Source organism: Lithobates pipiens, unplaced genomic scaffold, assembly GCF_037356315.1.
Source record: "Lithobates pipiens isolate NorthernLeopardFrog02 unplaced genomic scaffold, aLitPip1_a1.2 Scaffold_19, whole genome shotgun sequence".
Classification (NCBI taxonomy): domain Eukaryota; kingdom Metazoa; phylum Chordata; class Amphibia; order Anura; family Ranidae; genus Lithobates; species Lithobates pipiens.
In genome coordinates, this window is record NW_027507764.1 from 582,849,728 (window position 1) to 582,871,876 (window position 22,149).

The 22,149-nt window shown below is 47.8% G+C and overlaps 1 protein-coding gene across 1 annotated transcript in view; it reads right to left on the reverse strand.

Annotated features, from left to right (window-relative positions):
• Window positions 1-22,149, reverse strand: part of LOC143997714 (fucolectin-like) — a 79,613-nt gene that overhangs the window by 1,347 nt on the left and 56,117 nt on the right. Inside the window, exon 3 of the mRNA XM_077493495.1 lies at window positions 15,910-16,192. Coding sequence (XP_077349621.1) covers window positions 15,910-16,192 — 283 coding nt within the window. The remainder of the gene's footprint in view (window positions 1-15,909; window positions 16,193-22,149) is intronic.

The window sequence follows — 22,149 nt, forward strand, 5'->3', positions numbered from 1 at the left end:
TGGGGACCAGCACACCAGCTCCACCCGGTGTCTTGGGTCCTTATTGGATAGACTGATAGCAGCAGGATCCATTGTCTCCCGCTGCTGTCAATCAGGCTGAGTCCTGCTGTCTGTGTCAATGGGCATATATACTGTATAGAGGAGATATATACTGTATATATGATTAGAGAAGATATATACTGTATATACTATCAGAGGAGATATACTGTATATACTATTACAGGAGAGATATACTATTACAGGAGAGATATACTGTATATACTATTACAGGAGAGCTATAATGAATATACTATTACAGGTTATATACTGTATACACTATTAGAGGAGAGATATACTGTATTTACTGTACGATTAGAGAAGATATATACTATTAGAGGAGATATACTGTATATAGTATTAGAGGAGAGATATACTGTATATACAATTAGAGAAGATATATACTATTACAGGAGATATACTGTATATAGTATTAGAGGAGAGATATACTGTATATACTATTAGAGGAGATATACTGTATATATCATTAGAGGAGATATACTGTATATATCATTAGAGGAGATATACTGTATATATTATTAGAGGGGATATACTGTATATACTATTCGAGAGGAGATATACTGTATATACTATTCGAGGAGAGATATACTTTATATACTATTAGAGGAGAGCTATACTATATATACTATTAGCGGTTATATACTGTATATACTATTAGCCCTTGTACACATTTTGATTTTGTCCGAAACTGTTGCATACACACAGTCAGACAAAGTTGTCAGAAAATCCGATCGTACTTAACGTGATGACGTTATTTCGTTAGGACGGGACTACGTTCAGGCTAGTAGCCAATAGCTTTGGTGTAGAAATTTGATCTGAGCATGCGTGGCACTTTGTCCGATCGGAATTCTCTACACATGATTGGACAAAGTCCGATCGGATCATGTTGTCGGAAAATTTTATAGCCCAGCTGGAAAACTTGGTCCGTCGGATACTCCGACGGAAACAGTCCGATGTAGCTCACACACCGTCGGATTATCCGACATCACGGTCCTATCAGACATTGTCCATCGGAATGTCCATCGGAATGTCCAACCGTGTGTACAAGGGCTAAGAGGAGATATATACTGTATATACTATTAGTGGAGATATACTGTATATACTAATAGAGGAGATATACTGTATATATTATTAGAGGGGATATACTGAGTATTTTGCCGATTTTCAGACAGAACTGTAATATATTATGTATGACAGACTCCCTTGTCATAGGCAGATGGTTTGATAAAAGTCACTTATGTTGGCCGTACAAAAACAATGTCTTCCTTCAAAATAAACTTTAATTGTGAGAGCATTTGTTGATTTTCTAATGTTTAGTGCCATCAAATCGGCATTCATTTTTGACCACAGTGATGGGAAAATTCGAAGAAGCAGATCAAAAAACTTCTTGGTCAAAGGAATTCTCAGACAGTGTATGTGATTTATGATTAGATATGACATTCATTTTAAAACTGAATGTTAAAAGCAAGAGAAATTTCAAACAACATTCTTTCATTCAGCAAATGTACAAAGATTTTTCTTATGAATATTTTTGTGTGAAAATTGATCTGTGTAAGGGACGGTACACACCTATGTCGTTTGCTTTTGATCTGCTTCTGCAGTGCTTTTTGATGTGTGTCTTTGCAAACGTGATTTTGCTGCGATTTGCATTTTGTATTTTTTTTGGCCAATTTGTTGTTGGCAGATTAAAAGATGCAACACACTACATGCTTTTCTGCAGCTTCTCCATTGAAGTCTATTGAACCATAGAAAAAGCATAGATGTGACCGTGTCCCATAGGAAACCATGTTATATGAACTGCAGTGCGTTTCTGCAAAAAGCACCATAAAACGCATAGATGTGAACCAGGCCTAAGACGTTTAGTAGCAGCAGAATGCCTTTTTTTTTTAACATCTGTCATAATGGGGTTAAAAAAACAAAATGTAGCCCTTTAGGCTCAATTCACATCTATGTATGTTGCATTTGACCATTTCTGCAGTGCTTTTTGCGGTGCTTGCCGCGTTTTTGAAACACGTTTTTACAGAGATTTTACCGTGATTTTGCAATTTGCTTTTTGCATTTTTTTTTAAACTGTATATAGCTGGTTGCTAAGGAGCGGGCCGGAAAGCCGGCAGCCACGTCCTTAACAACCGATGAGTCATCAGTTGTCAGCGGGCTTCCCGCTGAATTTAAAACAAAAATATCTGGCTAAAAAAAAAAAATCGGGAAAAAAAAATTGGCTGCTAGGCGAGAGTGCTACCCACTACACCACTGTGCCGCCTCGCTTGTAAAAAAAGAAATTATAAAAACACACAATGCAAATCGCGACACTAGCGTTTTGGAAGCGGGTCCATTGAATTCTATTACATGCAAAACGCTGCATTTTGTGGGAAAAAAATCCCCAACCCTTTCCAAAAACGCAGAGGCACAAAAATGCATTGATGTAAACATGTTCCATAGGAACCCATGTTAAAATAATTTCCTGCATTTCTGCAAAATGCATCAAAAAAGCGCATGTGTGAATCAAGCCTTATAGTACAAAAAGAGAAAATAATCACTACTAGGGATGAGCTGGGTGTTCGAGTCGAACGCACGTTCGACTCGAACACCGGCTGTTCACCTGTTCGGCAAAGCCATATTTGTGTGTCGCTCATGGCCCACAATGCACTGCGCCATTGCATGCTCATGATTGGCCAAGCATGCACTGTGACCCCGCCTGCTTGGCCAATCACAGCGCCGGCATCGAGGAGAGAAACAATTGGCCACAGGCAGGATGCCTATGGCCAATTATAGCTCAGGGGGGTTTAGTACACGCCACACACTATATAAGGCCACCAGCGCGGCGTCCTTGTGTAGTGTGTTGCGGCGGTCAGGGAAAGAGCACGATAGGCAGGGACAGTGTCTTTACTGCTTGGGAACCTAGCGCTTGTTCAGTGGATGTTGTGTGCCTCCTTGCACAGTATACACCTGCAGCTACCCTTTATTACTGGTGTTCTGTCTCTGTAATACAGGCATCTGCAGTGCAGCAGTTAGAGTGGGTGTTGTGTGCCTCCTGCACACTATACACCTGAAGCTACCCCTTATTGCTGGTGTTCTGTTTCTGTAATACAGGCATCTGCAGCATTTACAGTGGGTGTTGTGTGCCTCCTGCACAGTATACACCTGAAGCTACCCTTTATTACTGGTGTTCTATTTCTGTAATATAGGCATCTGCAGAAGTTAGAGTGGGTGTTGTGTGCCTCCTGCACGGTATACACCTGAAGATACCCCTTATTGCTGGTGTTCTGTTGCTGTAATACATGCATCTGCAGCATTTACAGTGGGTGTTGTGTGCCTCCTGCACAGTATACACCTGAAGCTACCCCTTATTGCTGGTGGCAGACAGTCACAAGCCAATAAAAGAGGGCAAGCAGGCTCTGTGTCTAGAGACAACAGTGCTGGTCATGGACGTGGTGCATCGTCATCAGCACGTGGCCCTTCTCATCCTCCTGATCCTCTCTCACCCAGGCTCAGGGTACTAGCAAAGCAGCTGCCAACGCGTCCTCTTCCATTGTCTCAATGTCATCAGTCACTCCTTCTTTACCATGTCCTCCTAAGGAGTCCCCCGAACTTTTTGAGCACAGTGTTGGGTACATGCTCCAGGAGGATGCCCAGTGTTTTGAAGACTCTGATGATGATACCCAGCTAGAGGAAGGCAGTAGCGTGAGCGCAGAGTGGGGACGCTCAAGAAGGAGAGCAATCTGGCAGTCATGTTCCATCAGCTGCAGCATACTGCCAGGTTTGCTGCTTGACCAGAGATATGTTGACCTGCCATGCAGCTCGTTGGCAAGCATACCTCAAAGATCCACACCAAAGAACAAAGCGGACCTCTCCTTGCTCCTCATCATCTGGGATCTCCAACCCCACTAGACCTTCAGTCCTCTCTGAAACCTGCACTGGGAGGAATGAAGGTGTAGAATTAGGTGTGTCACAGCCAAGTAATTGCGGGCACTCTGCTAGCAGTATACCGATGTCTGATTGTAGCAGGCAAATTTCCCTGCCTCAGCTGCTGGACCGTTGAAAGAAGTTCACTCCCAGCCATCCACATGCCCAGTGCTAGAATGCTAGCTTGGCTAAATTGCTAGCACTTTAACTGCTACCTTTTCAGTTGGTAGACTCGGCCCTCTTCCGTAAGTTTGTGATATGTGCGGTTCCTCAGTGACAGGTTCCCAAACTCCACTTTTGCTCACGGAAGGTGATTCCGGCTCTCTATGCCTCGCTGGACAGGGCGGTCAGCGGTAAGGTGCATATTACCACTGACTCATGGTCCAGCAGGCATGGACAGGGACATTACCTATCTTTCACGGCCCATTGGGTCCCTCTTCTGGCAGCTGGGAAGGATGCAGGACAAGGTGCAGTAGTGTTGGAGGTTGTTCCGCCACCACGCCTCCAAAATGCTACTACTGGTTGTGACACACATCTCTCCTCCACCCCCTCCTCTTCTTCTGCCTCCATGGCCTCTTCCAGTGCTTTGTTCTCGGAACCAGCGGTGCTCCGTAGGTGTTCAAGGGGCTATGCAAGTACGCAGGCAAAAATATGCCATGCCGTGCTTGCGCTGGTTTGTTTGGGGGGACAGGAGCCACACTGGGGGCAGATATTTTGTCAGCTCCGCAGGGGCAGGCCGAGAGTTGGTTGACGCCATGCCAGCTTAAGCCAGGAATGGTAGTTTGTGACAGTCTCTGTGCATTTCCGCCGATCATATAATGCCAGTGCTCAGCTGGCTAAGCTCCAAAAGGAGTTGAACCTGACCAAGAACCGCCTTATATGTGACATGCCCACAAGTTGGAACTCAACATTGGCCATTCTGCAGCGGCTGCACACGCAGCAGAGGGCCATCAATGAGTACCTGTGTGACTACGGCACCAGGACAGGGTCAGGGGAGCTCAGTTTTTTCTCACCAAGCCAGTGGGGCATGATTAGGGATGCATGCACTGTCCTGTCACCATTTGAGGAGCCCACGAGTATGGTGAGCAGTGATAGTGCATGTATCAGTGACACTGTACCTCTTGTCCACGCTGAGTTAAATAATGGACAGGGCACTTGAGGCAGAACAGAGGCAGGAAGAGGAGGCCTTCCTTGTCTCTCAAGGCCCCCTTTATCCAGATAGTGTTCCTGCTGTCCTACCCATCACGCAGGAAGAGGACGAGGAGGAGAAGGATTGTGTTAGCATGGAGGTGGAGCCTGGCACTCAGCATCAGCAGCAGCAGTCTTTTAAGGATAATTTACAGTCCCAAGAAACCCGTGAATTTGTACGTAGCTGGGAGGAGGTGGCTGCGGATCATGTTGTCCTTAGTGACCCAGAGGACTCTGGAGCGAATGCCTCAGCTAACCTATGCTGCATGGCCTCCCTGATCCTGCAAAGCCTGCAGAAGGATCCTCGTATTCTTCGGATCAATGAGAGGGACCATTACTGGCTGGCCACTCTCGTTGATTCACGGTACAAGGGTAAGGTTGCGGACTTTATCATGCCGTCGCAGAGGGAGAGACATGTCCGGGAGGCCTTGCAGAAAGGTCTCTGCAACGCGTTCCCAGAGACTGGGAAGATATGATCGGTTCCAGCAACCGACGCCAGTGTCTGATTTACATGGTGCAGGAATACCTAGGGACAAGGCCAGACTTGGACACCTTTCCCACCAAAAATCCTCTGGCTTACTGGGTCTTGAGGATGGATCACTGGCCAGAGCTTGCACAGTATGCAATTGAGCTATTAGCCTGTCCTGCATCCAGTGTTCTTTGGGAAAGCACCTTCAGTGCTGCTGGAGGCTTTGTAACCGATCACAGGGTGCGCCTGTCCACCCACTCGGTTGATCGGCTGACCTTCATAAAGATGAATCAGTCTTGGATCACCACCAGCTACCAAGCACCTGAAACTGATGTAACTGAATATATATTTTTTGAAATGTTACATCCCTTCAAGACTGCCTATGCCGATGCTGAGTGACTGTCCTGTTATGTTGACTGACTATCCTCTTCCTCCTCAATGATACTGCTGATAGCTTGGAAGAACATTTTTGGTTCTGGGTGACGCCACCAGTGGCTAAGGCCGCGTACACACGGGCGGACTGTTCGCCCAACCTTGTCCGCTGAACAGTGTTTGGGCGGACAGTCCGCTCGTGTGTGGGCTTTCAGCGGACAGTTTCAGCGGACAGTTGGACGGACAAAGTCTTTCGGAAATTCCGAAAAACTGTCCGCTGAAACCGTGTTTGAGCGAACAGTCCGCCCGTGTGTGGGCCTGTCCGCTGTACTTTCGAAATGAGCGGACTGTTCCCGCTCGGAAAGTCCGCCCATTTCGAGCGCGTGTACAGGTAGGCGGGGCCCGCGAAGGAGACGTCGCGGGCTCCGCCGCCTGGAATGGGCTTAAAGGGGAACCCCAACGCCGAAAAAAATCGGCGTGGGGGTTCCCCCAAAGTCCACACCAGACCCTTGTCCGAGCACGCTACCCGGCCGGCCAGGAAAGGGGGGCGAGCGAGCGCGCCCCCCCTTCTGAGCCGTACCAGGCCGCGTGCCCTCAACATGGGGGGGTGCCTTGGGGAAGGGGGGGCCGCGCGGCCCCCCCACCCCAAAGCACCTTGTCCCCATGTTGATGAGGACAAGGGCCTCTTCCCGACAACCCTGGCCGTTGGTTGTCGGGGTCTGCGGGCGGGGGGCTTATCGGAATCCGGGAGCCCCCTTTAAGAAGGGGGCCCCCGGATACCGGCCCCCCACCCTATGTGAATGAGTATGGGGTACAATGTACCCCTACCCATTCACCTGTGAAATAAAGTACAAAAAAAAACACAACACAGGGAAAAAATATTTTATTGCACAGCTCCGGGGGTCTTCCGTCTTCGGGGGTCTTCTCGCCGGACTCCTCCGCTATCTGTGTGTAGCTCTTTTACTAGCGGAGGAGTCCGGCTTTCTTCCTCCCCGCCGCCGGCCTCTTCTCCCGACTTCGGGGGTCTTGTCCCCCTCTTCGGTTCTTCTGCCGGGCCACCGCGCCTTCTTGTAGCTCTTTTGCAGGCGGTGGCCCGGTCTTCTGTCGCCGCTGCCTTCCGTTCTTCTGTCGCCGCCTTCGGTTCTTCTGCCGGGCCACCGCGCCTTCTTGTAGCTCTTTTACAGGCGGTGGCCCGGTCTTCTGTCGCCGCTGTCGTCGCCGCCGCCGCCGCCTTCCGTTCTTGTTCTTCTTCTTGTTCTTCTTCTTCTTCCCCAGGAGATGTTGACTCGACGAGCTCTCCGGCCGGAATGCCAGAGCCGCGCTGTGCGGTCACTTATATAGTGACAATGGGGCGGTGTCACATGGTATATGTCACATGGGTTGGTCACATGGGTTGATGTCACATGGGGACTATGACATCGTAAGGGGGCGGGGTCACCATGTGACCAACCCATGTGACATATACCATGTGACACCGCCCCATTGTCACTATATAAGTGACCGCACAGCGCGGCTCTGGCATTCCGGCCGGAGAGCTCGTCGAGTCAACATCTCCAGGAGAAGAAGAAGAAGAACAAGAAGAAGAACAAGAACGGAAGGCGGCGGCGGCGGCGACGACAGCGGTGACAGAAGACCGGGCCACCGCCTGTAAAAGAGCTACAAGAAGGCGCGGTGGCCCGGCAGAAGAACCGAAGGCGGCGACAGAAGAACGGAAGGCAGCGGCGACAGAAGACCGGGCCACCGCCTGCAAAAGAGCTACAAGAAGGCGCGGTGGCCCGGCAGAAGAACCGAAGAGGGGGACAAGACCCCCGAAGTCGGGAGAAGAGGCCGGCGGCGGGGAGGAAGAAAGCCGGACTCCTCCGCTAGTAAAAGAGCTACACACAGATAGCGGAGGAGTCCGGCGAGAAGACCCCCGAAGACGGAAGACCCCCGGAGCTGTGCAATAAAATATTTTTTCCCTGTGTTGTGTTTTTTTTTGTACTTTATTTCACAGGTGAATGGGTAGGGGTACATTGTACCCCATACTCATTCACATAGGGTGGGGGGCCGGTATCCGGGGGCCCCCTTCTTAAAGGGGGCTCCCGGATTCCGATAAGCCCCCCGCCCGCAGACCCCGACAACCAACGGCCAGGGTTGTCGGGAAGAGGCCCTTGTCCTCATCAACATGGGGACAAGGTGCTTTGGGGTGGGGGGGCCGCGCGGCCCCCCTTCCCCAAGGCACCCCCCCATGTTGAGGGCACGCGGCCTGGTACGGCTCAGGGGGGGGGGCGCGCTCGCTCGCCCCCCTTTCCTGGCCGGCCGGGTAGCGTGCTCGGACAAGGGTCTGGTGTGGACTTTGGGGGAACCCCCACGCCGATTTTTTTCGGCGTTGGGGTTCCCCTTTAAGCCCATTCCAGGCGGCGGAGCCCGCGACGTCTCCTTCGCGGGCCCCGCCTACCTGTACACGCGCTCGAAATGGGCGGATTTGCCTCCGCCTTACGTGGGCGAGTCCGTTCATTTCAAAAGTTGAGCGGACTGTTTGGCAAACAGTTCGTTGAAACAGTCCGCTCGTGTGTGGGCAAGTCCGCTCATGCAAATTTTGAGCAGACTGTTTGCCGAAACTGTTTGACGAACAAGGTTGGGCAAACAGTCCGCGCGTGTGTACGCGGCCTAAGGCCCAATTTTTCAGCCCCTGTTTAACAGGGACATGTCATTTCAATTTTTGATGCAATGCTTTGCAGCAGGGCTCATTCCTGCACTCCAACTAGAGTATCTGGGAGAGGTTGCAGTGCCGTGGCACCAGCACCAGTGCCTAAGGCCCAATTTTTCAGCCCCTGTTTAACAGGGGCATGTAATTACAATTCTTGATATAATATTTCACAGTAGGGCCCATTCCTGCGCCCACCAAGAGTAACTGTGAGGACTTATAGTGTTGTGGCACCAGCACCATCGTCACAACCACCAAAGTCCCAATTTTTCTTTTTTCTGTTTAACAGGGGCATGTAATTACAATTTTTTTATGCAATGCTTTGCAGCAGGGCTCATTCCTGCACTCCAACTAGAGTATCTGGGAGAGGTTGCAGTATTGTGGCACCAGCACCAGTGCCTAGACTGCCTATGCTGATGCTGAGTGACTATCCTGTTATGTTGACTGACTATCCTCTTCCTCCTCAACGATACTGCCGATAGCTTGGAAGAACATTTTTGGTTCTGGGTGACGCCACCAATGGCTAAGGCCCAATTTTTCAGCCCTTGTTTAACAGGGACATGTAATTACAATTCTTGATATAATATTTCACAGCAGGGCCCGTTCATGCGCCCACCAAGAGTAACTGTGAGGACTTATAGTGTTGTGGCACCAGCACCAAAACCACCAAAGGCCCAATTTTTCGACCACTGTTCAACAATGGCATGTAATTACAATTCTTGATATAATCGTTCACAGCAGGGCGCTCCAGCGCCCAGCAAAAGTCACTTTGAGGACTTACAGTGTTGTGGCAACACCAACACCTTAAGCCCACATTTCTGCAGAGCATATAGGGCAGGCCCCTACTTTAAAACATGCAACTTACAAACGGAAGGAGATAGCAGGAAGGGAGATGAAAAAAGACGGACGGCAAAAAAAATTATACAGGGGTGATAACCCTTCCCTATGTTTTACAAAAAGCTTAAAAATATAACTTTTGACTGGAGCTACACTTTAAAAATGTAGCAGTTCAAAATTACAAACAGATTCTACTTAATACAACAAACCTACACAGTCCCTGTCTTGTTTGCACCGCCTGTATACTCCTTTTCTGAGTATATAGGGCCTGGGGCCCACGCGCTTTTACTTTTTTTAATTTGGGTACGGGGTTCCCCTTAACCACTTGCCGACCGCCGCACGACGATATACGTCGGCAGAATGGCACGGGCAGGCATATGGGCGTATATATAAGTCCCTGCCTTCCCGCGGGTGGGGGGCCCGATAGGGCCCCCCCGGTGCCTGCGGCGGTCGGTATTCGTTCGGTAGCGATCCAGGATGAGGGGACGGCCATTCATTCATGGCCACCCCCTCGCGATCGCTCCCGACGAATAGAAATGCTCCGTGACATCACTTCCTCTCCTGTAATGTAAACACAGGAGAGGAAGTGATGTAATCTCTCCTCCGTACAGTAGAACGTACAGTAGAACATGCCAGGCACACTCACACACCCCCTTTACCCCCCGATCACCCCCCAATTACCCCTCCCCCCACCAGTCACAGTGACACCAATTGCATTTTTTTTTTTTTGCATTGGTGTCATTTGTGACTTCTAATAACTGTTAGGGCAGTTAGGGTTAGCCCCCTTTAGTTCTAATGTGCCCCCCTAACCCCCCCAATAAAGGTTTAACCCCGTGATCACCCCCATCGCCAGTGTCACTAAGGCTGGGTTCACATTGCAGCGGTTTATGAGAACGGATGTGATTCGCACCGCACTGCAGTGCAAATCACATCCGATCTCTGTGCGATTCGAGTTCAGCCATACAGATAGTATGGCTGAATTCGCGTCGCACCCGCCGCACCCGCCGCAAACTCGCACGGGACCCTTTTTTTGGTCCGCAGCAGAATCGGATCGCATGGGTGTTCACACCTTGCGATCCGAGTTTGCAGATCGCACTGCGATATGCGAACTGATCTGGGGGTGTCATTAACATTTCACTGACACTCCCAGCAGTTCGCATAGGGCAGTGTGAACTGCCGCCGGGAGGCATGCGATGCGGGAACCCGCCGCGGATTCGTGGCGTTCCCGCATCACTCCAGTGTGAACCCAGCCTAATAAGCGATCGTTTTTCTGATCGCTGTATTAGTGTCACAGGTGACGCTAGTTAGGCAGGTAGGTATTTAGGTTCGCGGCAACTTTTTATAGCGCCAGGGACCCCCATATACTACCGCATAACGCCCCCTGATTGCCCCTAGTTAACCCTTTCACCAGTGATCACCATATAACGGTTACAGGTGACGCTGGTTGGTTAGTTATTTTTTTATAGTTTCAGGGCACCCGCCATTTATTACCTAGTCTCACTAGTGTACCCCTAAATTTAGGGGTGTCTACTTTCCAAAATGGGGTCATTTGGGGGGCGTTTGTGCCATCTTGGCATTTTATGGCCTTCAAAACTATAACGCCCTTAGAAAGCCTGAAGGCGGTGCTTGGTTTTCGGGGCCCCGTACGCGGCTAGGCTCCCAAAAAGTCCCACATATGTGGTATCCCCGTAATCAGGAGAAGCAGCAGAATTTATTTTGGGGTGTCATTTCACATATGCCCATGGCATGCGTGAGCAATATATCATTTAGTGACAAAACTTTGTGAAAAAAATAAATAAAATAAAAAAGTTTGTAATTTTCCCGCAACTTGTGGCAAAATATAAAATATTCCATGGACTCAACATGCCTCTCAGCAAATAACTTGGGGTGTCTACTTTCTAAAATGGGGTCATTTGTGGGGGTTTTGTGCCATCTTGGCATTTTATGGCCTTCAAAACTGTAATAGGTAGTGAGGAGTGAAGTCAAATATTTACGCCCTTAGAAAGCCTGAAGGCGGTGCTTGGTTTTCGGGGCCCCGTACGCGGCTAGGCTCCCAAAAAATCCCACACATGTGGTATCTCCGTACTCAGGAGAAGCAGCAGAATTTATTTTGGGGTGTCATTTCACATATGCCCATAGCATGTGTGAGCAATATATCATTTAATGACAACTTTGTGTAAAGAAAAAAAAAAAAAATTTTTTGTCATTATTCAATCGCTTGAGGCAAAAAAATAAAATATTCAATGGGCTCAACATGCCACTTATCAATTTCCTTAGGGGGTCTACTTTCCAAAATGGGGTCATTTGGGGGGGTTTTGTACTGCCCTGCCATTTTAGCACCTCAAGAAATGAGATAGGCAGTCGTAAACTAAAAGCTGCGTAAATTCCAGAAAACGTACCTTAGTTTGTAGATGTGACAACTTTTGCGCAAACCAATAAATATACAATTATTGACTTTTTTTTTTACCAAAGACATGTGGCTGAATACATTTTGGCCTAAATGTATGACTAAAATTGAGTTTATTGGATTTTTCTAATAACAAAAAGTAGAAAATATCATTTTTTTTCAAAATTTGCGGTCTTTTTCCATTTATATCGCAAAAAATAAAAATCTCAGAGGCAATCAAATACCATCAAAAGAAAGCTCTATTTGTGGGAAGAAAAGGACGCAAATTTTGTTTGGGTACAACATTGCATGACCGCGCAATTACCAGTTAAAGCAGCGCAGTGCCAAATTGTAAAAAGACCTCTGGTCATTTACCAGCAAAATGGTCCGGTCTGAAAGTGGTTAATATCTGTACAAGACCCAAAGGGGCTGGTAATGGGCAGAGGGGGCTACCCATGCCATTTTTCTCAATGATTTTCATCCGTATTGCCTGAACCAGACATTACATTAAAACCCGCAAGCACTTTTAAATGACTTTTTTTCTGTTAAATGTCATTTTGTGCAGGGAATGTTCTAAACACAGGAAACACGTGGCACTTCACAGGCATACAATAGACACCCCCCAGGCACGATATTTAAAGGAATATTTCACTTTTTTTTCACTTTAATCTTCATTAAAATCAATGCTCCCGAAAAAACTGCAGTTTAAAAAAAAAATTTGGGCATTGATCTATGCCCCCTGGGGCAGGAGCCAGGACCCCAAACCCTTTTTAGGACAGTATCTTGCATATTAGCCATTAAAATTAGCACTTTTGATTTTGAACGTTCGAGTCCCATAGACTTCAATGGGGTTCTAAAGTTCGTACGAATTTTCGGTCCATTTAAAAGTTCTGGTGCGAACCGAACCGGGGGGTGTTTGGCTCATCCCTAATCACTACTATAAGGGGTTTATTTATACTGTGAAACAGTGAAAGTAATAATATATTTTACTTATATACAGTGGTGTGAAAAAGTGTTTGCCCCCTTCCTCATTTCCTGTTCCTTTGCATGTTTGTCACACTTAAGTGTTTCGAAACATCAAACCAATTTAAACAATAGTCAAGGACAACACAAGTAAACACAAAATGCAATTTGTAAATGAAGGTGTTTATTATTAAAGGTGAAAAAAAATCCAAACCATCATGGCCCTGTGTGAAAAAGTGATTGCCCCCTAAACCTAATAACTGGTTGGGCCACCCTTAGCAGCAACAACTGCAACCAAGCGTTTGCGATAACGTGCAATGAGGCTTTTACAGCGTCCTGGAGGAATTTTGGCCCACTCATCTTTGCAGAATTGTCCTAATTCAGTTACATTAGAGGGTTTTCGAGCATGAACGGCCTTTTTAAGGTCATACCACCACATCTCAATAGGATTCAGGTCAGGACTTTGGCTAGGCCACTCCAAAGTCTTCATTTTGTTTTTCTTCAGCCATTCGGTGGTGGACTTGCTGGTGTGTTTAGGATCATTGTCCTGCTGCAGAACCCAAGTTCGTTTCAGCTTGAGTACACGAACAGATGGTCGGACATTCTCCTTCAGGATCTCTTGGTAGACAGCAGAATTCATAGTTCCTTTTATCACGGCAAGTCTTCCAGGTCCTGAAGCAGCAAAACAGCCCCAGACCATCACACTACCACCACCATATTTTACTGTTGGTATAATGTTCTTTTTATGAAATGCAGTGTTCCTTCTACGCCAGATATACTTGGACACACACCTTCCAAAGAGTTCCACTTTTGTCTCATCGGTCCACAGAATGTTGTCCCAAAAGTCTTGGGGATCATCAAGATGTGTTGTGGAGAAATTGAGACGAGCTTTGATGTTCTTTTTGCTCAGCAGTGGTTTTCTCCTTGGAACTCTGCCATGCAGGCCATTTTTGCCCAGTCTTTGCCTGATGTTGGAGGCATGAACGCTGACCTTAACTGAGGCAAGTGAGGCCTGCAGTTCCTTGGACGTTGTTGTGGGGTCTTTTGTGACCTCTTGGATGAGTCGTCGCTGCGCTCTTGGGGTAATTTTGGGCGGCCGGCCACTCCTGAGAAGGTTCACCACTGTTCCATGTCTTCGCCATTTGTGGATAATGGCTCTCACTGTGGTTCGCTGGATTCCCAAAGCTTTGGAAATGGCTTTATAACCCTTTCCAGACTGATAGATCTCAATTACTTTCTTTCTCAATTGTTCCTGAATTTCTTTGGGTCTCGGCATGATGTGTAGCTTTTAAGGATCTTCTGGTGGACCTTACTGTGTCAAGCAGCTCCTATTTAAGTGATGCCTTGATTGTGAACAGGTGTGGCAATAATCAGGCCTGGGCGTGGCTAGAGAAATTGAACTCAGGTGTGGACAACCACAGTTATAGTATGTTTTAACAAGGGGGCAATCACTTTTTCACACAGGGCCATGATGGTTTGGATCTTTTTTCACCTTTAATAATAAACACCTTCATTTACAAATTGCATTTTGTGTTTACTTGTGTTGTCCTTGACTATTGTTTAAATTGGTTTGATGTTCCGAAACACTTAAGTGTGACAAACATGCAAAGGAACAGGAAATGAGGAAGGGGGCAAACACTTTTTCACACCACTGTACAGTATCTCACAAAAGTGAGTACACCACTCAAGAAAATATTTTCTTCTATCTTTTCATGTGACAACACTGAAGAAATGACACTTGTCTACAATGTAAAGTAGTGAGTGTACAGCTTGTATAACAGTGTCAATTTGCTGTCCCCTCAAAATAACTCAACACACAGCCATTAATGTCTAAACTGCTGTCAGCAAAAGTGAGTACACCCCTAAGTGAAAATGTCCACATTGGGCTCAAATTGTCAATATTTTGTGTGGCCACCATTATTTTCCAGCACTGCCTTAACCCTCTTGGGCATGAACTTCACCAGAGCTTCACAGGTTGTCACTGGAGTCCTCTTCCCCTCCTCCATGATGACATCACAGAGCTGGTAGATGTTGCAGACCTTCCTCCACCCTCCAATTGAGGATGCCCCACAGATGCTCAATAAGGTTTAGATCTGGAGATATGCTTGGCCAGTCCATCACCTTTTCCCTCATGCCGCGTACACAGGACTGGACTTTTCATCAGACTAGGTCCCACGGTCTTCCCGACGGACTTTCGTTCTGACGGACTTTCCGAATGAACTGACTTGGCCACACACAATCACACCAAAGTCCGACGGATTCGAACGTGATGACATACAACCGGACTAGAATAAGGAAGTTCATAGCCAGTAGCCAATAGCTGCCCTAAGCGTCGTTTTTTGTCCGTCGGACTAGCATACAGACGAGCAGATTTCTCTATAGGAACTGGGTCCGGGGGAGTTCCGGTCGAAAAATTTGAAACATGATCTATTTCTAAAGTTCATCAGATTTTTCGACAGCAAAGGTCCGATGAAGCCCATACACGATCGAATTGTCCGACGGATTCATTCCGTCTGACCTTTGCTGTCGAAAAATCCGGTCGTGTGTAGGCGGCTCAGCTTCTTTAGCAAGGCAGTGGTTGTCTTGGAGGTGTGTTTGGGGTCGTTGAAATGTTGGAATACTGCCCTGCGGCCCAGTCTCCGAAGGGAGGGGATCATGCTTTTTTTTTATATACTGTATGACACTTTTGTGTGATACAGTATATATATATATATATATATATATATATATAAAAAAAATACAATTATATAAAAAAAAATCTTAATATTTTTTTTTTTTATAATTTAGATATAAATAAAATTTTATATATATATATATATATATATATATATATATATATATATATATATATATATATATATATATATATATATATATATATAACTTACTTACTTTTTCTAACAGTTTGCAATGGATGTCAGTTGCGGTGGTCCATTTCTGACCGATTTGGTAACACAAATCTAATCCACCCGTTTATCAGCCCATATTGGGGAACCATCATAGGTTGTAGGCCCTTTTTGAAGAAGAAGTAAGCCTCCATGTACTCACACAGGATTTTTGCGGTGAGGTGAATCACCAATGCGGACCTCGGCCCCCAAAAAGCGTTGCGCACAGCAGTCCTGGCGGTTTGTGATGACGATACTGGATATGTTGTAGGTCTTTTTCAGGTCCAGATTCCACCAGGGCTCGTAGTCATCCTTGGTGTGAGTGCAGAAACCTTTACGAAAATCCCCGTCTGTGTTTCCGTCTATGGCTTTGTTTGCATAGCCAATCACTTTGTGCTGGTAGTCAGAACTCTGGCTGGCAGTTCCATTTCGGGCCACATTAACCGCTGGAGATAAGACAAAGAATCAATTAGTGACCTCACAACCAGAAATGTCACTTTATGGTAGATCTAAACCTTCATAGGATAGAATAGGATAGCCTCCTCTCCACCTTTATGATTATACCCACCACCAGGATATCACATCACCAATATAAACCTCCAGGGGTCGCTCTCCAAAGGTTCTAAACAAAGGGCCAGTCTACTATTTTTCAGACTTTATGGGGGGCTGGACTGGGGCCATCAGGGATGAAAAAAAAAAAAAAAAACGCTTCAGACTTGGTGGTCAGTGGGAGTAATTAAATTACATAACGCCTTTGGTCAGCAGGATGAGAAATAGTGCCCCATCATTTGTGACTGATAGGAACAGTGCCCCATCATTGGTCTCAGTAGGAGAAATAGTTCCCCTATCATTGGTGTCAGCAACAGGAATAGTGTCCTTATCTTTGGTGTCAATGAGAGGAAAAGTGCGCCATCATTGTCAGCGAGATGAATAGTGCCCCATCATTGCTGTCAGTGGGAGGAATAGTGCCCCATCATTGCTGTCAGTGGGAGGAATAGTGCCCCATGATTGGTGTCAGTGAGAGGAATAGTGCTCCATCATTGCTGTCAGTGGGAGGAATAGCGCCCCATCATTGGTGTCAGTAGGAGGAATAGTGCCCCATGATTGGTGTCAGTGAGAGCAATAGTGCCCCATCATTGCTATCAGTGAGAGGAATAGTGCCCCATCATTGCTGTCAGTGGGAGGAATAGTGCCCCATGATTGGTGTCAGTGGGAGGAATAGTTCCCCATGATTGGTGTCAGTGGGAGGAATAGTTCCCCATGATTGGTGTCAGTGGGAGGAATAGTTCCCCATGATTGGTGTCAGTGAGAGGAATAGTGCCCCATCATTGCTGTCAGTGGGAGGAATAGTGCCCCATGATTGGTGTCAGTGAGAGGAATGGTGCCCCATGATTGGTGTCAGTGAGAGCAATAGTGACCCATCATTGCTTTCAGCCAGAGAAATAGTGCCCCATCATTGGTGTCAGTGGGAGGAATAGTCCCTCATCATTGGTGTCAGTGGGAGGAATAGTGCCCCATCATTGGTGTCAGTGGGAGGAATAGTGCCCCATCATTGGTATCAGGGGGGAGGAATAGTGCCCCATCACTGGTGTCAATGAGAAGAATAGCACTCCCTCATTGGTGTCAGTGGGAGGAATAGTGCCCCATCATTGGTGTCAGTGGGAGGAATAGTGCCCCATAATTGGTGTCAGTGGGAGGAATAGTGCCCCATCATTGCTGTCAGTGGGAGGAATACTGCCCCATCATTGGTGTCAGTGGGAAAAATAGTGCCCTATCATTGGTGTCAATGAGAAGAATAGTGCTCCATCATTGGTGTCAGTGGGAGGAATGGTACTCCATCATTGGTGTCAGTGGGAGGAATAGTGCCCCATGATTGGTGTCAGTGGGAGGAATAGTGCTCCTTCATTGGTGTCAGTGGGAGGAATAGTGCCCCATCATTGGTATCAGTGGGAGGAATAGTGCCCCATCATTGGTGTCAGTGGGAGGAATAGTGCCCCATCATTGGTATCAGTGGGAGGAATAGTGCCCCATCATTGGTATCAGTGGGAGGAATAGTGCCCCATCATTGGTGTCAGTGGGATGAATAGTGCCCCACCCATCATTGGAGCACAGGTGTGTCAGGAGGAAGGTGTCTGCAGCTCCTCCAGGTGATCGGTGTGAGAGGGGAGTGGTGAGGAAATCTCTCCCAGCTCTCCTGGCCCCTTTCTGGGGAAGCCATGGAGGCCAGCAGGGCCTCTCCTGCTGGAGGTTCTCAGCCTTCTCCTGGGCCGTCGGGTGACATGCTTTCTGGTGGACAAGCGGATCTCTCTGCCCCTGGAGAGGACGAAGGCTTGCATGCCATTCGGGAGCGAGTGGTGGCCGGGATAAAGGTCCTGAATCGGGAGAGGGATAAGCTGTACAAGCTGCGTGCGGAGCTGAAGCGCCTGAGAAGGCAGCGTGAGGGCTTACACAGCCAGAAGCGAGGATCCATGGATCCGGAGATCCAATTGGCTAAAGTCCGTGTGGACCACCAGGAGACCATCGTGGCCATGATGGAAGGCAGAGATGGGCCCTTCAGGGAGAAGTTTGGTAATGACAGGAGGTTTGGAAGGGTGACAAAGATGGAGGTGGAGGAGGAGACCCCCAATTCCGCCCCTCCCCCAGGGAGAGGTAAGCAGCCCCATGCCTTCCCAGGACCCAGGAGGCCTGCTGAGGGCCATCCAGGTAATGGAGTCTCCTATGCGGGGGGATCAGTTGGTGTTTAATGAGGAGGACATTACAGATAATGTTCCTGATAATGTAAAGCCAGCCAAGTCCCATGTTGTGGACAAGACTGTGTTTGTGTCTTTTACTGATAATGACAATGTGCCTGATAACAGTCAGACTGCTAATTCTGTGTGCAGCCATGTTGTGCTTGATGATGTTGCAATGCAGCAAAACTTACATGTAAAAAGTGTTATTTCTGTGGATGAACTACAGGTGTCAGCAGAGCCAATTAACCCTTCTTTAGCAGAGTCCAAAGCTGTTTGCCCCACTGCTGCTGAGGACTCTACAGCACAGCATCAGGTGACAGCTGGTACTACAGCAGCAATTATGACCATTCCTGATGGGAAAATTTCTGTGACTGATAACAATCACCCCAGCACCAGTGTGATGGAAAATCGTCCTGCTGCGGATTCTGCTAATCCAGTTCGGACAGTTGATGATGCTAATAATGTAAAGACTAATGTGACTTCAGTGTGGAGCCTTGGCCCTAATAAACCCACGTTTGCTCAGGTGGTACGCTCTGCTCCTGGTAGCTCTGCTCCCAAGCGGGGTTTTCCCCTACAGCCTACCACTTTGGGCACCCCGGGATCTGGTCTTGGGTCTCTGGCTTCTGCTGGGGGTCCTAGACGTAATGTTGTGATTCTGAAATGGGAAGGTGGTGCAGTCCCTCCAGCGCGGCGTGCGGTGGTGGATCTCATTTTAGAAATGGGTTTTGGGGCAAATGACTTGTATGCCTTTATACATGTAGCGGGGACGAGGGATTATACAGTTAGTTTCACCAGGCCAGAGGGTCTTGACCTGTTCTGGGAGCGATATGAGGCTAGGTGCAGGTCAAGACCTGAATGGGAAGGTCTGGCCCCAGTTGCAATCTCTCAGAGGTCAACAGTTAAAAAAATCACCATCATTCTGACCAATGAGAGCGTCCCCGCTCGGGATTTAGAGGTTTGGTTGCGGAACTATGGGGAGGTTTTGATTAAGCCCAGCAAAATCCTTGATGAGCGTAACATCTGGACTGGGGGTTGGTCAGTAACAGTCAGGTTGGCCAGGGATGAGAATGTTGTCCGTCACCTGCCCTCCTCAGCTTTTATAGGGAGGGATAGGATGACTATTTTCTACCCTGGTCAGCCGAAGCTGTGTCACCGCTGTGGAGAAAAGGGGCATTTGAGCTCCTCCTGTTCAGCCTTGATATGTTCAGTGTGTCGGGGTCAGGGTCACATGGCCAAGGACTGCACCGATATGATCAGGTGCAACCTGTGCCTGCGCCTTGGCCATCCCTACAGCAAATGTCCTGAAGCCTGGCACAATATGGAGAAGGAGGTAATGGATGACTTGTCAAGGCTGGACAGGATGGGGGGTGAGGCTTCTGGTTTACCATCCTCCTCTGCGGTGACTGACTCCCCTGGTCCTGCTCAGGATCCCTCTCCAGTCCCTATGGCCACCCCTCCTGTGTCTGTAAGTATTCCTTCTGTATCTATCTCTGTGTCCCCCCCAGCCTACTGTACCCTCTCCTCTTGTGTCAGAACCTTCCAAGTCTGTGCCCCCCCGTGTCAGTTACCCCCCCCCTAAGTCTGTCTCAAAGGGAACACCACCCCCACCAGGAGTGGTCGCAGGTACTAAAAAGGTCGCTTCTTCCTCTATAAAGGAGTCTTCTGTAAAGACTTCAAAGAAAAAAAACAGAGATTATGGCATCTCTGAAGCTGACCTGCAGTACCTGGAGGAGAGAAGGAAGGTTGGGAAGCGGAAGCAGGTTAGGAGGACGGAACGGGCTCCAGTGCCTGTCTCCAACCATCGTAGGTCCTCTGAATGGTATGTTTCTTCATCTGGAGCTTCCTCGGAACGAAGTTCCGATTCTGAGATGGAGTTTGAGGCGGCCTCAAGAAAGAGAGAGGCTTCTGGTGATGAGCAGCAGAGGGGAGCTAAGAAGCAATCCACCCAATAACCCAAATGGCGGTCCCCCCTCCGTTAAAAGCGGTGACAATAAACGTCGCCAGCATTAAGTCAGTAAGAGCTTGTTCTATGGCCTTCTTTTTTGTTCAGCCAATTAGACGCTGAAATTTTATTTTTGCAAGAGACTAGGTTCACCTCCTTGGCAGATATTCATATTGCTAAGAGAGAGTGGAGGTATGGTCCATCTTACTGGTCTCTTGCGGCCAAGCCTTACGGCGGTGTGGTGGTGTTGTTTAAAACAGACATGGTAAATGTCCGGCGGGTTATTGAGGTGGAGATTGGGAGATGTATGGTCTTAGACGTCCTTGTGGGGGGGGGCAGGACCTGCGCCTAATTAATGTTTATGGGCCCCACACAAAGTGGGACAGGAAATGCCTTTTTACAAGGATCAAGCCATTTCTTTTTACAGGTAATGGAGTCTCCTATGCGGGGGGATCAGTTGGTGTTTAATGAGGAGGACATTACAGATGATGTTCCTGATAATGTAAAGCCATCGAAGCCCCATGTTGTGGACAAGACATGTCCTTTTGTGTTATCCTTTTACTGAAAATGACAATGTGCCTAATGACAGTCAGACTGCTAATCCTGTGTGCAGCCCTGTTGTGCCGGATGATGATGATGTTAATCCTGGTCTTTGGAGGTGACTTTAATACAGTAACTAGGCCCAAGGACAGGAAGGACTTCAAGGACAGGCTGGGATATGATAGCGTTTTTTTAAATAGTATGGTTAGGGATGCTGGTCTTGTGGATGTGCACATTAAGCACCTCCCGGATGACACTGGGTTCACCTTTCATCGAGGTAGTAGTCAGAGTAGCATAGATAGGTTTTTTTTTTTTTTGAAGGAGACCTCTGCTTTCTCGCCCCCAGTGGTGCAGGCAGTAGAGTTCTCTGATCACTGTATGCTATCTGTGGTCCTGAATGCTTCAGACGCCGGGCATCTGGAGATTGAATTTGACTCTACTCAAGGAAGAACATGTTAGACAATCCTTTGAGGAATTCTTTCAGGCTCAGGTGACCATCCTGGACTTTTGTAGCAGCAAGGCTGAGTGGTGGGAGCTGACCAAAAAGAGGATCGCTGGATTCTTCAGGGGCCTAGCCAATAGAAAACAGTTTAATAAATACATGACCTACCAACGTTTACGGAGGAAGCTGGATATTCTTGTCTCGAGAGGAGGAGATCCTGGGGCAATCTCTGAAGTGAAACTCCTCCTCAGGAAGTGTCAATATGACCGGCATGCCTCTTTGGTTCTGGAGAGGGACTATGGGAAGTACCACTCGCTCGACCCTTACCAGAACTGCAAACAAGGTGTAGCTGTTAAAACGGTTGTTGGCCTTAAGGACAGTACAGGTTCCTTGAGAAAGTCCAGGTCAGGGATCCTGGAGGTCGTGAGGTCTTTTTATGCTGACCTTCTTGGGAGGAAAGAGCTTGACCGTGACAAGATGGACAGCTTTTTGGACTCTACCCCAGGTCTAAATGGTGGAGATGTTCCATTGATGAATTTGACAGAGGAGATCACATTTGATGAGGTGATGAGGGCAATTGATCAGCTTGCCATCAAAAAGTCACCTGGAACGGATGGCTTGACGGCTGAGTTTTACAAAGCCTTTAAGTCTATTCTGGCCCCACACTTGGTAGAGGTTTTTAACAGTTGCCTTGCTGAGGGGGTGCTTTCCCCTTCCATGAGGCACTCGGCTGTGATTCTTCTTTCC